The 16379-nt window shown below is 43.1% G+C and overlaps 2 protein-coding genes across 2 annotated transcripts; one reads left to right on the forward strand and one right to left on the reverse strand.

Annotated features, from left to right (window-relative positions):
• The first annotated feature begins 508 nt into the window (after positions 1-508).
• Positions 509-8724, forward strand: LOC110983812 (DOMON domain-containing protein FRRS1L-like). The gene is made up of 7 exons (XM_022243378.2): positions 509-2770; positions 3536-3598; positions 3908-4118; positions 4756-4863; positions 5905-6058; positions 6855-7031; positions 8018-8724. The coding sequence occupies exons 1-7, from the start codon at positions 2613-2615 to the stop codon at positions 8080-8082; spliced, it is 936 nt and encodes a 311-aa protein (XP_022099070.2). The 5' UTR covers positions 509-2612; the 3' UTR covers positions 8083-8724.
• LOC110983813 (DOMON domain-containing protein FRRS1L-like) lies at positions 8262-15503 on the reverse strand. Its single transcript, XM_022243379.2, has 5 exons — positions 14956-15503; positions 11383-11484; positions 10097-10244; positions 9665-9802; positions 8262-8904 (listed from the first exon to the last, which is right to left on the reverse strand). Exons 1-5 carry the CDS (start codon positions 15202-15204, stop codon positions 8849-8851), a joined length of 693 nt encoding a protein of 230 aa, XP_022099071.2. The 5' UTR covers positions 15205-15503; the 3' UTR covers positions 8262-8848.
• Positions 15504-16379: the final 876 nt, after the last annotated feature.

The following is a 16379-nucleotide window of genomic DNA, read 5'->3' on the forward strand; positions in this document are numbered from 1 at the left end:
GTCTATTTAAATTAATTGTTTTGCCGCCTCTTCCTTCATTCATCAGAATTGTCCGATGGAGGGTCAGAGCACGTACTTTTATCCGTCTCCTCATTCATTTCACTATGAACTCATCTGGTGAAGAGTCCGTGCAAACCAGTGCTCTGACTCTTGTGAAGAAGGAAAGCATTGTGAAAATGGGTAACGCGGCGTGTAAGAAGGGCTGGCACACGAAGGCGTCAAGACGCGGGAAAGAACGGCACGCGTCAAGTTGGCAGAGTTATTTTCTCGGCTCTCCACCACACTGACCCTAGGCTTCAGTCGAGGTGATCGCTACAATGAAATTTATAAAGTCTACAAGCGACACGCAAAGGCCCCCCTTTTGAAAAAAAGATCAGCGAGAAAGTCGATTCATCTGGGGGTCGCCCTGACGAGCACTCGCCAGTCTTTTTTCAAGCACTCTGCGCGCCGCTCGAATGGTTATGCCCGCGTTCACTTTGACTAACTTTTCTACCTACTCTCGAATCCCCTGCGCTTATTATGGATTGGGACAAACCCCCACCACCGTCCACGATTTACTAAGACATAGTTTCTGGAGTTCCCAACCAATTTGTCTTTATTGTTTTCTGTTCTTCTGTGACAGCTTCGGGTTCAAGACCTTCACTGCCAGAAGCTTTTGAGACACCCTCAGAATGATGAAACACCAGAAAGGCATCCGTCCACAAACTGGAAAGAGAGAACAGGCAAAGGCTCTTAATCTAGACGGAAGTATTTCCATGGTGTGGGAATGAAACACAGCCGGTGGATGTACCACCGAGCATATCACCGGTGTGTGTTTATTCACCTCATCATGATCGATCTAGTCGCAGGAGATTTATAAACTTCGGATCCATCCTGATTGCACACTATATATAAATCATGTGCACTGCGGAAACTGGTGTCCGCTGCCTCCGCGAAATCTTAATTAACGTGAGCGGATTCAGCCTATCAACTAATGGTTCCGTCCGGACGGACGGGAAATGACTTTGTGGCAGCTCCAATTGGCTGACACGCTCCGTTGCATAAAGTTTGCATGAACAGGTGAAAGGTGGGGGACGAGCAAAGCGAACTGCATAAGCTTGATTGGCACGGTCAGTTGAGTTTGACCAAGAGAGGGCGTTATTTTCTTAGCAACGGAGGCGCCTTTGGTCGGAGTTGAACTTTTTGCTGGTTCACGAACAACTAGGAAATGCGCGCGTTACAGTCGCATAGCTACCAACAAAATGAGCACTCCCAACCAATACGGCTTCTGCTCGAGGCGGATACGTTACTTTAATGGATGACGGCATTGTGGAACACAGCCACAAATCACTCTAAATAGTCGTTTATTGGTGCTCCAGTTTTGTTAAGCCCGAAAGCCTTTTGCTTGCTTGTCAAGGTAGATTTCAGCAGACTGAAAAGCGGAACTAAACTTTAAAATGCGAAGCAAAAACAAACAAACAAAAAAAAAACCATTCGTGAGCTACAGGTTAAAGTCCATTTCTTCGTCTGCCCTTTCAGACGTAAAGTTGGAATTCCGTCCCCGTAGACCTGCTGTTTTCATTTTTTATGTTGCCTTTAAGGCGCACCAAAACACAGCGTATAAGCCCAGAGAGTTGTAAAGGTAGCTGCAATGGAATTTTTTGAACACAAACCTTCAAACTGCACTTATATGTATCAATTAAACTCAGTTAAATTTGCGTTCCACTATTTCAAAGGGTATTTTACTGTTTTCATGTGTTTTATGCTAATGATTTATCCATATTCATGAGCTAAATTGAGACGTCATCCTAGGAAGCAAGCCTCGATGTTATATTGGTTTGTACACAAATAACGTCTGGACTTTTTAAAAGAATTTACTGCAATATATTTCTCCTAAGGTGATTTACTGTTGTTTTAGTGCATAGCAATGAGCCAGCAGTCAGCTCTTTCTGAGAAATGTTTCCAGTGAGTACATTTTAACACAATTTAAACATGAAAGTAATGCACTGAAGTATTGTCTTCCTGGATGACGTCACAACAGAACCCGTGGTTGTGCAGGGAAGCATGGATAATTTCTCACTGCATTTAGGGTTGAAAATAATCAACAGTCGATATCCTCATGGGGTTACCCATTCATTACGGTACTTTTCAGAAATTGAAGAAGAGTATACAGTTGCAGAGATATTGTGTCTAAGAGAAATTCATTGCGGCTATACTTTAATAGGTCAAAAGTTTAATGAGGTTTAATACTCTGGTGAGGCCACTGCAAAGTGACAAACAACCCGCCGGTGATGCATTTCTGTGTGGATTTTTTTTAATTGATCCAATCAATTAGTCGGTCATGCGTCAAGAGCCATCCATTTCGGAGACACATGTCTTTATCATCTTGAGAGGAAATTGAGGTCACACATAAAGAGACTTCATCATAACTGTTTTATAGGGTTTGCAAAATAGTTAGATTACATGCTTTGTGAACATCGTCCGGACCTAAAAATTAATTTGGTGTAGGTCTATCTTAAAAGTAAACACTTAGTAAAGGGAAAAAACGCTAATTGAAAGAATGTGAAAATTTTGATGACTAACCATTAACTATTACAGTGTTGTTGATTAATAGCTTAATGCTTTGATGCAGTATGTGCAGCGAAAGGGTCCAAGCACAGACATCCATAAAGGGGAAAAGTGCTGTGCTCCTGACAGTTTCTAAGCAACCATCGTGGGCCCTGGGCGTATTTCCGACCGTCGACGTCAGAGGGGTCACAGACTATTGGCGATTATCTGTGACCCTGATAAGGTAGTGCCATTGAAGGGCATTGAGTCCAAAATAAAACTAATATTAATTTATTAATTAAGAGTTTGTACTGCCCCCAATCAAAAAAGTTATCACGGATGTACTCACTATAAAACAGCTACCCTTTCAGCGAAAAAACGCTGTTTGGTAGTTTTGTAGAAATCTACATTCTCTGCAGGAGTGACATGGAAATTGTGATGTTCAGAAGTCAATCAAGGGTACTCCTGTTTGTAGCCTATATTCTTTATAGATACTTTTCATTTCCCTGCCTTTCTTTTCTTTTTACCTCGTTCTTTGATAATCATAAAGGCAGAAATTATCTCTCAAGTATACCCCGTTTATACTTCAATTTGCACCTCCATTTGTCTCCTCATTTGAAAATGTCGGGCGCCCCTCCTTTTTATTTTGTGTTTATTGTTTGTTTTGTTGTTGTTGTTGTTTACTGTAACAGCAGCAACATTAGTAGTAATAGCAGTAAGTATAGCTGACACTGGCAATTGGGCGCCTATATTTGCTGCATAGGCCTAGGAGTAAATAATCCTGGCTTGTTTTGCGGTTAATTTTAACGATAAATTTCTTTGTTTTCTTCACTATGTCATGTGTACGAGGTTCCGTTTGTGGGAATTTGTTTGAGTGTACTGAGGAGACGAATTGGTTCTTTTGTAGCGGTGATTCCATAAGATGGTCTTTTGAACTCAAAGTGTGTTTTCCAGCGCCAAGAGTTTCGACCCGAATCCTTTTATCGACGTTTTTGTCCGTGTCTTGCAGTGTCCTCGCTGTATTAGTGGCACCGGGATTCATTGTATTCACTTCTTTGTTGAGACAATCATGGTAAGATTTCCACACATGTACTTAACCATACCGCATCGTCCTATAGAATGCATTGAAAATCGAAGTCTTGATGCTTTTGTTGGATGTGGCGCCATAAAGTAGCTCTAAGTAGTAGCGTTGCGCAACTGATTAGTAGAGATAAGTTCTTGAGATACTCAAGATACCACAACGTATGCGCTCAAAATATTTCCAACGTATAAACAGCGTGATTCCCGTGTGATTTTTTTTAATGAATGCCCGGGATTTGCGTGACATGATGTCGGTTCCCAGAATTGTCACATTTCTGCTTTTGTTGATCCTGCCTGGCAGCCCATCTCGGCCTGCGTTCATTGCTGCCCACTCGTCCAGCGTTTGTACCCAGGGCACGGCTTGCTGGCGCCGACCACGGGACTGCGCTGGCACGGCCTGTGATTACGCAGCCGAGTGGTCAGTCGATCGAGGGACGGGCGAGATAACGCTTGCGTTCCTCGGTAGGAGCAATGGATGGGTAGCCGTTGGATTCTCCGGTGACCAGGCAATGGTAAGTAACGGAAACACGTAGATTGATTCACTCGATACAGCGAAGTCAGTTGTCACACATACCACGGTGGAAGGACCAAATGTGGATGAGGAAGAAGTTAAGAAGTTGTGACTAGGAGGGTTATACGATTCAACCATTTCCTTTCCACGGGCTTAATGGACATATAGCAAAATATTTCATCACATGTATTTCATTATCTTTGTTTTGCTCGCTGTACTCGATTAGTTGTTGACAAGTATTAGAATGTCATAACTCAAAAGGACAAAAGGAAAATGTGTTTATTCGATCGCGGTGAATATTTTCATGATCGACAGTCTTTTAGGGAGGGAGATGTTGAAGCATAATTATTTGACAGTTGTATTTTCTGGTAGCCTTTTCCAGGCCAAACAATTAAGCAGAAAACTCTCTCCAGAAATCAGTAACTGATGAATACACACTGTATTACTTGACGTCTGGAGTGTCCGGAAATAAACAAAGCTTCCAAATTAGAAGGCCTGATGTTTCAATCCAAGCTGAATTTATCAATGGCAAAATAAGAGGAGTATTTTGCTTTCGGAAAGATTCTGCTTGGGATGGAAGACAGTGTCAGTCGCCTTTTAAGGTTAAGTATCATTTATCCTGCTGTTTTGTTCGACAGGCAGGCGATGATGTCCTTATGTGCATAGCAGATCTTGGCGCAAATTCGACCGGTGCACGATTCGAGCACCGCTACAATTACGGATACTCCAACCTGCCGGCAGAACTGGTAAGCTATTTAGGCAAAATTGTGCTTAAACCGGACGAAGCTCCTAGGATGGTCCGCCAACATAGATCAAGTTTGAGCAACGACGATAAGACCATTAAGTCATGTATGTCAACCGCGATTTGAGTGTTATCCAGGGTATCTTTTGTGCACAAGTTACCAAGGAAAATTTTCCAGTAGGCCTATTCAAGTAGTCGTCGCTCGAGCTTGCCCTATGATCGGCCACAGTTGAACAACGTCACACGAATGATGGCCGAGACTACAGCCACGCAGGCAATGAAGCACAGTTTCTGGCTGTGGGTAAAAGCTGAAATAAAACAAATCAAAATATTGTACACACTTTCATAATTTATAAAGTAATAAACATAAAGCAATATTCCACTTTTAAGAAAGATTCTCATATTTTATCTAACCTTTGCTGACAACAACTGCGTGATGTCAACTCAACGGAATCTGGAACCCATCGATTGCAGGTAGGTAAATCTTTGCAAGGTTGTACAATCTCGTTTTCAAGAAAGCACGGCGAGTGAAAACGTGTACGACCAAGGAGACCTTGGTACGATATAGCCGGACATGAAAAGTCGATAATAAAATTGTTTTTTTACCCATCTCCAGGTGACTTTTCCAAAATATTCCCTGAGGAAGACAAAGGCAAAATTCCAACATAAGTGTTTCATGGGGAAGTTTCAGTAAGGAATTATTTTTCCAAAAATTATCGAACGTGATAGGACGGCCCAATGTAAAACCCCCATAGGAAGACCGCACAAGGGTTCCAGAAGCTCGCTGCGTGACTTTTTACTTTCAGGTCAGGCTCTGTTAAAAAAGGCAAATGACCAATGGTGGAACTTTAGTTGTCCCCCGAACTTGTTTATGGATTCATTGCAGTGGCTTTCTTCTCCACGTCTCCCACGAAATAGGGAATGCTTTTATCATCTCATCCTGTTGGACCTTGTAAAAATAGCAACAATTACGAAGTAATGAAATTATAGCGTGAGATCAGAGGACAGTTTATATCATGCAGTTTTGATGAAAACATTTTCGCAGGAAGGCATCACCGTAAACAGTGCATCTTTTACAGACGGCATACTCCAATGCTCCGTGACACGTGAAGTCACTGTATTCAACAGTAGCCACATGACCTTCGATCTGTCATTTGATTGGTTTATGCTCTTTGCCCAAGGACCAATCACTTCATCTGGTAAGAAGCAGATCGGCTACTCTCAGTCGGTACTGTCGAGCCAAATTTGCACAGGGTCAGGCACTGTGCAGTTTGTTGATAAAGGTGCCATTGAGGCACACGCGACTTAGGCCTAAATGCATTATTACATAAAGTCAACAGCGCCCCCACACCATGTTGTCCCATTGGTCGAGTTCGGGAGGCTTGTTCCCGTATGTTCATAAACAGCTCGATTTGTTGTTCGTGGGTCGGCCGCTCGAACGCAGGGAACAAACAACCGGTTATCGCCGGTGGTTAGTGACATGCAACATGGCGGCGTCCAAGTAGGCTACGTTATTCGAGAGTTAATGTTTGGATGGGCTGAATTCTTTTATATATAAACAGGAACATTCTTTTCTGTGTTACGGAAAATAATTAATGTTAATTTTGCAAAACTTCCCATTGTCTATGGCTTTGGAAGCCATCTCTCTACTTTTGGCAGCTGCTCAAAAATCAAAATCTCAAGAGTTTTTCCGTGTGTTCCTGTAAAACCCTGACGAGGAGGTGGTGTGTGATCCTGTTCCGAGAACAGTGTTCTTGAGTCGTGTTCCCGCCGTTCGAGCGCAGGAACAAGAAACCCGTGTCATGAACAGGCCGCCCGAACTCCACCTTAAAGTTCCAAATAATTGGCTTTAATGGTGCAGTATCTTAAACTGAGTCTGCAGCCTGTTATAAGGCCCAAGTTGGAGATGACTTTGGAATATAGACAGTGACCTTTTTGAAAAAAAGTCCTATCTTGTCAGGATCCTTATCTGAATAAAGGGTTTTTATCTTTCAGGTCAACCGGTACGACACTCCAAGAACCCATCAATCACGGACAGGAAGGTTACTCTTTCTTCCCTCGATGAAATCTTCGTCCTAGGAGAATCTCGCTCCCAGTCACATGGACAAGATGAGCCAGGAGTTTCTGACGAGAAGAGGGAGGGCGGCAGCAACGGTGGCCATCAACACACAGGTCAGTCCAGGAAGCACATTCCTTTTTAATACAATTTTTTCCCACTACGCTGGGGAAACTCGAGTTGAATAAAGGCTACTGTCGTGGTTCTGGAGGTTTGATTTCCAATAGAAACTCCCAACATTTCATCAGGGGAAGCTTGTAGGAGGCATGAATACTAGTCTCTTCTCGAGACCGGTGAAGCACATGGTGTATCCCCAGATAAACAGTGCTTTTACGAAACAAATGTTGGTATGGGTAACTGCGAACATGCAATTCTGCCTAATCATGGTGCAACTCTGCATCTGATCAGGCCTTAGGGCTCAAGAACTGCTGAGTGCACCAACTCCAAGACTATAACCCTCGGTTTTGCAAAAGTATCATCTCAATCAAGGCGGTGGTGTACTCTTGCACCACGTGGTCATTTAAAGTTGGCAGCAGAGTAAACGTTTTTCGCCCCCCCCCCGGCGCGAGTGTCTAGTGTTGCACTTACACAAATCCAGAGTCACACTGGGGACACAAAATGGCTCGCAAAAAGATAGCGAGCACCTTTGCAAATGGAGACCTTTGGGTTGAGTTCGGGCGGCTTGTTCTCGTATGTTCAGGAACAGCTCGATTTGATGTTTGTTGGTCGGTCACGACCGTTTCCAGTTTTGTAAGCCATCTCAATATTTTTGCAGCTTTTCAAAAATCAAATCTCACGAGTTTTTCCGTGTGTTCGTGTAAAACCCCGACAAGGAGGTGGTGTGTGAACTTGTTCCGAGAACAGTGTTCTTGGGTCATGTTCCCGCCGTTTGAGAGCGAGAACGCGAAACCTGTGTCAAGAACAGGTCGCCCGAACTCGACCTGTGTGTCCAACTTGAACTTGCGCTTGGAACTTGTCACAGCTTGCCGAATTCACGACTCCTGGTAGGCTTGAAGGGCGCCTCCATTAAACCAACAAATTTTGATACTTCTTGATTTATAGCATTTAGCGCTTGTTTGTGTGGTTTGCTCTCTGGTTTCAGTTCACTTTGCGATGGCTCTGTTCGTTGGTCTGTCCATCTCGCTCATCTTCTGGTTCAGGAACTAGACAAGGCGGGCCAAGCTTCGCAATTTTGTACACGTTTCCTAGGAGGAAGTTTTCGGAACCGCCAAGGCTGAATGGCGCTGATACAGGGCATTACGCCTGTACTTTAGCACGGAAAAAAAATCAGTTTAAAAGTCTGTTTAGTAGGCTAATATAATGATGTTCTTTCGTCTCAAAAATAATTCTTTACGACTACTGCAATTTTATTGTCATTTTGATTATGTGCTGATGATAAAAGTAGCCAATACGTAATGCTTAGTGTACATTTTTAAAATGGTCAAAATGAGAGACTGAAGTTTTACATTCAAATTAGCAGTCTTAAAGGTGATAAGTGCAGCTATGCCGAACTTTTATGATCGAAATCTCGATTTCGTATCTTGAAATTATTATGAAGCGAAAAATTGTGATGAGAGAGTCAATATAACTGATTATATATAACTGATTAAATCAAACTATACCGAAAAATAATTTTGATAATCATGTTAAACACGGAGACAGATGACTCTGAGGTACGTTTTGTTTACCACAGTGTCGGATTTTCTGTACAAATTTCTATCATCCAAAAGAATTGTTCCTCACCAATTATTCTAAAGAATGACTATATGAAAATCCTATCAATTACTCCTCATTCCCGATCGCAGTGGTCTGACTGCATAGAAATAGAAATTACAGTAAATCCCAATAAGTACAAAAATAACGCGTGCTCGTAGAGGACCTTGCACTGAGTACGCGTATCAGTTTGCATCGGTTCACAGACGATGTCCCATGTCTACATCTGTGTACCAGTCAGAATGGCCACGATGCTGCACGTCACCAGCAGAAGACCTGTTGGCGATGCAAGACAGGAAAATGGTTGTTTAAAAACACTTTGTTCAGGAGTTAAGATGAGTTAATGAAGAAAGGCAATATATATGTAGTTACTTAAAAGAATTTATTGAAAATGTTAGTTACCGCCTCTTGGGTTTTCTTGTAAGTGCATGTACTCTCCAACAAAACTACCCCCGTTTCAGACAGGCGTTCCACAGCCGCACCGAACCAAATGAAAATCAAATATTGAAGTAAATACGGCAAAACTTCGACGTCTGAAATAATTAGGAGCAACCAGGCGTGCTAACAGGCGACAGATCAACACTTGAAGGCGCTCGGAACGACACCAGGGCGACTTCATGGGCCGAACCCAGTACAAATGTATGTATTAAGTTTGTCTCTCTGAAACCAAACTTTAATTGGGTCGACCCGAGTCACTCTTAATTCTGTTTGGTTGGGTGCGACTCTAAAACGCTGCCTGAAACGGGTCTTAGACTTGTACACTGTAAAATTTCGTATAAAATGGAAACCTTGCCAGGATAAGCCTTTCAATAGCTCTCCATGTATGTTTGGCAATTCCACATACTACGGAACACTCAAATAGCAAGAATCCCCCGTTTGCGCTTTGACTCTAAGGGCTCCCTCATCGGCAAGGAAGAGAAAGGCTAACAGGGGAAAATTCCTGACGCGGTGCACGTAATAAGGTATTCAATAAATAAATGACCTCCCCCCCTCCCCTCCGAAGGAAGGTGGTAGATAGAGGGCCGCCGTTTCCTACCTGCTCGATGGGCAGTGGCGCCATTATCGTCTTCGACGTGGGGATCTTCCAGGTCATCCGTGGATATGATTGGGAGCAGCGAGAAGTCAACCTTCTGTTTGGTGACCATGGGGATTTTTTCATGCTGCACAGGATTACCTGATAATGACCACAGCGAGAGGAATTAGGTTATTCTATAAAGAGAAAATCCCGAGTAGTCGCAGGAAAATTTTTTTGTGTAAATCAATTTGAGACCGGATTACGGCGAAAACAAAATCAAAGAATTCGAGAGAAACAACAACAACTCATAAAAGAAAGATTGGGGGATTGACAAAGATGCCACTATTTCCCTGGCATTTATTTATTATCGGTTTGGATTACTGTGAAACCTCAAGAGTTTTCATTGCAACACGCTTGTCAAAAGTTCGAATAGTTTATTGAAAGATACTCGACCTGAAACCAGAGGGCCTTTTCCGAAGAACATGTACCAATCAGTGGTCAAGTTGAAGGTCACGCCATTGTTAGTCACACTCAAGTCCCGCTCAAATCGACAGCTAACCACGCCATTTTTGGTTGTAAGTTCAGTGTTCACAACGCCAACCTGTAGGAAGATTTTCAAATTTAGATGAAAAGCCATTGACATCACATTATTTTGGGACTTTTTGTTGAGGAGTGGATGACTTTGGTGAGAAATGAGGACAAGGAAAGTCAGGATGTCCTCAGTAGACGGTCCCGGAGCTTCCGTCCAGTGACTTTAATCATGGCTAGTGAACGTTTTCATTCATATTCACCGCCTTTTTCAAGGGCCAATTTTTTTCACAAAATTTGTGCACGAACTAACTACTACTAACCTAACTAACTGAATCGTTGCATATGCAATCTGTGCGCATGCGTTCGGCCGATCACGTTCGAGCACTGACGTTTTGGCCCTTCACAGAAACAAGTCACTGACTGTGGCCCGAGAAATGATCATGGTTGTGATTAGTAGATAACTGACAACATACACTACGCAGCCTCTCTGCTCAGTTTTCTTTGTCTTAACTCGAGACGGGATCTCTGTGACGTCTTCGTTTATGCTTTGGATACACATCATAATGAAGACCGCGCGCCGTTACTTGCTTCGCACGGCGCGCCCTCTTGTGTAATGAGGGCGTATGATAAGGTTATGCGAGCTGCCGACAAGGGATGGGATGGCTGACTAGGGAAGAGCAACGTAACTCCGACTTGATTCAAGTCTAGGGTGCATTCAGTTAGCTTCAAGTTATCATGTAGATGTCCTCAGACAACCTATCATAGGCCAAGTACATGTAGGCTGTGTCAAATAAACGCGACCGTGGGGGATAAGGTTGACTCTTATCGAACGTGAAAGCTACTCGAATCATGGTCATCGTCTCAGGCCTGCGTTGTGGAAGCAGAGAGTAGTCTCCCTTCCTCTATATAATGGTGGAAGTTAATCGAATCATGGAGGACGGTACACCCGCAGATTTGTTACTTCCACTTCTGAGCAGGGGCAGAACTCGATGCATGGAAACCAAAAGGATCCAGTACCTCCGCCAAAGCCACAGTCTGGCTGTTGCTTATAAGGAGGCTGTTGTGTCCAGACAGTATGATTTGCAGAATGGGGGGCATTATGACGTGCGTAGTAACCATTGAAATATCGGGTGCTGGGAAGTCGGTTCATTATACATTCATACTGGGTGTATTGGTCGCTTCGCCCTCCCCCGTCAAATGCAACTTACCCCACTGCCTGCAATGTTGGCCCTTCCCCTGTTGAAGCGATGCTCAAACTTGGACCCCGTGCCGGTCTCGTTTACGCTACACATGTATACGTCATCATCTCCCTGTTTTAGGAATAAAGAATATTTGAATAATTATTTGAATCCCAAAATGGAATGTGGTGCAACGACACCTGCGTTAAGAGATTAAGAGAGAAAAATTTGAATTTTGGAAATATCCCTGATACATATCAAATCGCACCGACAGTTACTTTCCTTTTTCTTCACCTGTGCTGATCGATCAATGCTACACACATACGCGTGATATCAATCAGGCCTCTGTACTCATGACATTAAAATTGATTTTTCACGCGTGTTTTTTTTTGTGTGTTTTTTTAAAGCGTGGTGATGGATTTGAAGCTCGAAAACAGTTTGGTTCCCCCATAGGCCTACCCAGTCTTCGAAAATTTGATTCTGCATCCACCCACCCCCGAAGCCGAATGTGTAAAGTACATATTCGCACGAATCGTACGACACTTCACATTAATTTGATATTTATTGATGTTTAGCACCTTACATGACTGCGTTGTAACTAATAAACTGATCTTATTTCGCTAAGTTCTCCCAAGGATGACTACGAAGTTTGCGAAACTTGGTTCGTGTCCGATGTGCCCCATTAAATGTACGATTTTCACTCACGTCCTCAGCTGGTGGAGGACATAATCACGTATAAGTGAAAAAAACACAATAGTTTCCAGCGCCTGCAAATAATTTCGAAATGTTTTGTGTCTCCTGGTCTTTTTTTCAGCGTTAGCAGAGCGTTAGAGTTCCTCACCCGTGGAGATTACCTCTTTTATACGTGCAAGGTCATCGCGAGCCATGTTCATTTCCAGAGAGAACGTTTTTCTTCACGGAAATGTTTTGGTATTTCTGACAGCAGGAAATGCACTGTCCCGTGCACGTCTCTTTCAATTCTTCACGTAGAGTGTCTGTTAACTTACACCCTCTTACTCAGCCACCACCCCGTTTACCTTTTGGCACCGGGGCGTGTGTCCCGTTCTCAAACTTTGTCACCAAATCCTCCAGTAAGTTGTATACAAAAGCCGATAACGTTTATCGTTACACAAAATCAGTAGCCTAAAATTTACCACCAATGTCATTCAGAAAAACAGAATAATTATCAAAATCAGAGGTAGCACATGTAGAAGATCGTACACAATGAATGGATGTCCACAAATTCTCCACGAATCTGAAGGGGGACACCTATTTGGTTTGGCTTTGGTCCCCCAACACTTTACAAGATTGTATAAACAGCATGCTAGGACGAGGGATGTAAGCTTTTAAAAATATTGGACGTTATGGTGATGACAACCACAGAATTCGAAATCATCTCTTTGTGGTCTTTGCACTCTTGTAACACTCGTGAAAATGATGGCAAAACTGCCCAGATTCGTGAGGCACTCGCTGGAATGTATGATCTTTTTAGTTACGGGAGGTGTGTGGAAACCTGCATTGCAGCAGGTTTTTTATCCCCGGAAATTGCACTGGACTTGTGAAACTTAGAAAGTAAGCCCCACCATCAACTCCAAAGTCTTTCGCAGCTGTTTTGTTCGAAAATAGATCTAGACGAGGCGGAACAATGCCATTAAAAGGAAACAACTCCACGTCAGTGGAGTGGGGGGACACGCTGTGAAACTTTTATAAAAACCAAACACTGAGGACGATTACTGAGAGCATGCACAACTTTCGGGCAAGTTAGTAACTGTGCTTTTGATGTCGCACCAACGTTGCTACAGCTATATCCCACTTGAATAAAAAGGCTCAAAAGAAACGTGTGATGAAGTTTTCTCACCACAACAGGGTATGGGTCTAATTTTAAAAGCGCCAGAGTTGTTCCAGGTTCCTTGACCGGAAACTCACGCTTCATTTAATCTTCTGATTTCCAATCTGGTTTTCATTTGAAAACACTCCAAAGAAATTTCCTTTGACACGGGCCATTTCCTACAGACATTTCAAAAACAGAGGTCACTGCGTTTTCTACACCCCGAACCTTTTGTGATGGCACATTAAGGCTACTTTATCGCCTAGGCCTACATTTTATGAGGAGAGGGTGTCCCCCAAAGTACCGGAAATTGGTTCAGTATGTGGCATTCAGGCTCTGTTAAAAAAGGGAGGGGTGGAAAGAGTTATCTTGTTCATATCCGTTTTTCTTTTGATATTGTCAGGACCTGGAGCTGGTTTTATAAATGGCGGCACAATTTTTATCAAATATGAATACTGTCTTGTCGGCTTGGCTATTTTTGCGAGAGCGAATTGAGGTGTTCCATCCTAGAGTTTTCTTGGTTTGACCGAAGGCTTTAGTCAATCTGGTTCGAAGGTTTTGGCCAAATTGGCCTTTCATCAAATAAGGCACGGGGTGCATTCCACTTAAGTTTGTTTTTCAGTATTCGCTGACGGTTTCTCATTAGAAAAAGTGTAAATGAAAATTTTCAAACTTTGAATAGGTCCACGTTTCAGTTTGAGTAAAAATGCCACGTATTTATGGGAAATTACCTAGCCCCCATGCATCCAAGTGATTTCCCGTAAAAACGGGTGGTCACTGCAATTACAAATTTAGGATAAGTTTATGGAGTTCCGTACGCAGAAAACCACCTCACCCTAACTTGTCTGGACTTTTAAAGACAAATCGTTAACATTTATTGCTTCCAATTAATTTCCAGAAAATTACGGGATATTTTGACAGCGTTGCGTGGGTGCCGAATCCCCTGGAGAAACTCCTTCCGATCATGCATGTGCCGCCAAGCCCGTACTGTCTCGCTAAAAGCAACAGCAATATCCGGGTCATACCGATAAGCGTTGGTCAAACTGCTAATGTGCTGACCAAACTGCGCTGGTCAAACCATAAGTGTCGGCCAAACCACAATGTGCTAACCAAACCGCTAAGTGCTGGTCAAACCGCTACGCGCTGGCCAAACCGCTCATGCACCGGCCAAACCGACAATGTGCCGGAAAAGCGGCAGCGTGCCAGCAAAAATGGCGTTGTGCCGGTCAAAATGACAAACCGTGTCGGACTTGTGCCTCACGGTATGCTTAACCGTACTGTCGCAAACAAACAGGATACTGCTAGCTGCTATCCAACTGTACGGACCTCTTTCCCATCCCCATCCCTCCCAAAAAACGGTGTAAATTTCAGACGACTAAATACATGACGTCACGGGCAGAAATGTACATAATGCGATGCACACAGCAATGCGAACACACAGGAGGAGTTTACAGTAAGCTAAGCAAAAACAACAAAGAAACATTTAAAGATGCAGGAATTCATAAGTCTTGTTTTCATCTGACACATACACTAATTTGTGGCCAACCGATTCGAGGTACGTCTCTAGGTACTAATTTCATTTTTCGTTCGCCCGTTACATAAAACTCCTTGGTTCATTTAATACTGTTCCACTGTGAAGAAGATAGCCGGACATACATTGAGTCCTAAAATGATACCACGTTATATGGGGACAACATGAAATAAGTTTCCAAAATGTAAGTTCGGTCAATGTTTGCTCCTCTGGCAGGAAGGGGGAGGGGCGTCATTCGACCTACCATTTTTTTATCGTGGGTAATGGCGATAGCCACCCAACCTGTTGCCCTTGCAGCGATCTTGAAGTCATACTTGGTAGAGTTGGCTTGCTGACTCCAAACCACCTCAAAGTCACAGTTTCCGTAGGTACATCCACTGGGAATCATGTAGCATGCGTTGTTGATGCCGCAGAAGTAGTCGGCCTTGCAAGGTGGCATCAACATCATTGCAAGAATGAGAAGAATGGTAGAACTCGAAGCTCTGGCTGCCATGATGAAGCTAGCTCGGGAGAAAATATCAAGCCAGTTCAGATTTCGAGGCTGAAAGAGTCGGAACGTCAACTTCGCGCGATACTTTTCCTCGACACGTCTGTGACCGTCTAGCTTGCAGCCCGTCGAAAGTTCTAGAAAGACTGTTAAAAATGTATTTGAATAACAGAAGAGTTCATTCCTTCAATCTAATTCATTTCGAAAGCAGCCCCAAACGTCCTTGAAGAATATTGTAGTGTTGTTGTCTGACAACAATTGCGACTTGAAATTACCAAATAGAGTATTAATCTACAAAAGAGTCCCCATCCCGCACGATTGGCCATAAATTGGCGTACTAGACAGAATTGTGGTTTACGCCACCAGTGCTTGCACTAATATTGAAACACGGAGGCAGAACAAATCCCTTTTACTCCAACTCGTTGCATGTAAATAAGATGCATTGACTGGGGTCATGGTTGAAAATAGACTTACCAGTTTTCATCAATGTTGACTACAGTCAGTCAGATGGAAAGTAGGTAAGTTCAACACAATAAAATGAAATGTGTTAGCCTAAATATGAAGCTAAACTTTAGGTTTCACCAAATTTGAGGCAACCAACTCGCACACACCGGGGGAGGCTCACGAATTCTCAGGCTGTTCTCACTGTAGCGTCTTACGCCTATCATAATGGATTTCTCCTCCACACGGAAAAAATTGAAAGATACACTTTAGAAAAGATGACATAGAAAATTTAAACATTAAAAAGTAATTTCTCAACCCTTCTGAGTCGTTGAATAAAAATGTCCCACAGTCTGCAAGCTCCTTTCTCTTCCAAGGTGGATACAGAAACGAAGTATGCATGGAGGGTAATTGTTTTAGAGGGCCAAAACTTTCGAAATTTGAAATGTTCATTTTAACTCTCAATTCATACTCAGTGCTAGCTGCCCTCATCAGAAATAGAAGATAATGAGGAAGCAGACTATTCAACGTTCGGATCTATAGGCCGCCTATTAGGCCTGCTTTATCGCTTCCCGCGAGTACACGTCTCAGTCACAGCATTCCAGCCTGTGAATGCACACTTAACAACAGACAGCCTTCATTGCTGGGTAGCAAAAGGGCGTCTAACCCGAAACAAATTGAAAGGGAGAAGCCACGACTGTGGGGATTGTTGTTTGTATTTTGCCGCCAAAAGTGTGAAA

Source organism: Acanthaster planci, linkage group LG02 (assembly GCF_054643075.1).
Source record: "Acanthaster planci isolate LZ-2023a linkage group LG02, COTS_SCS, whole genome shotgun sequence".
In the NCBI taxonomy this organism is placed as follows: domain Eukaryota; kingdom Metazoa; phylum Echinodermata; class Asteroidea; order Valvatida; family Acanthasteridae; genus Acanthaster; species Acanthaster planci.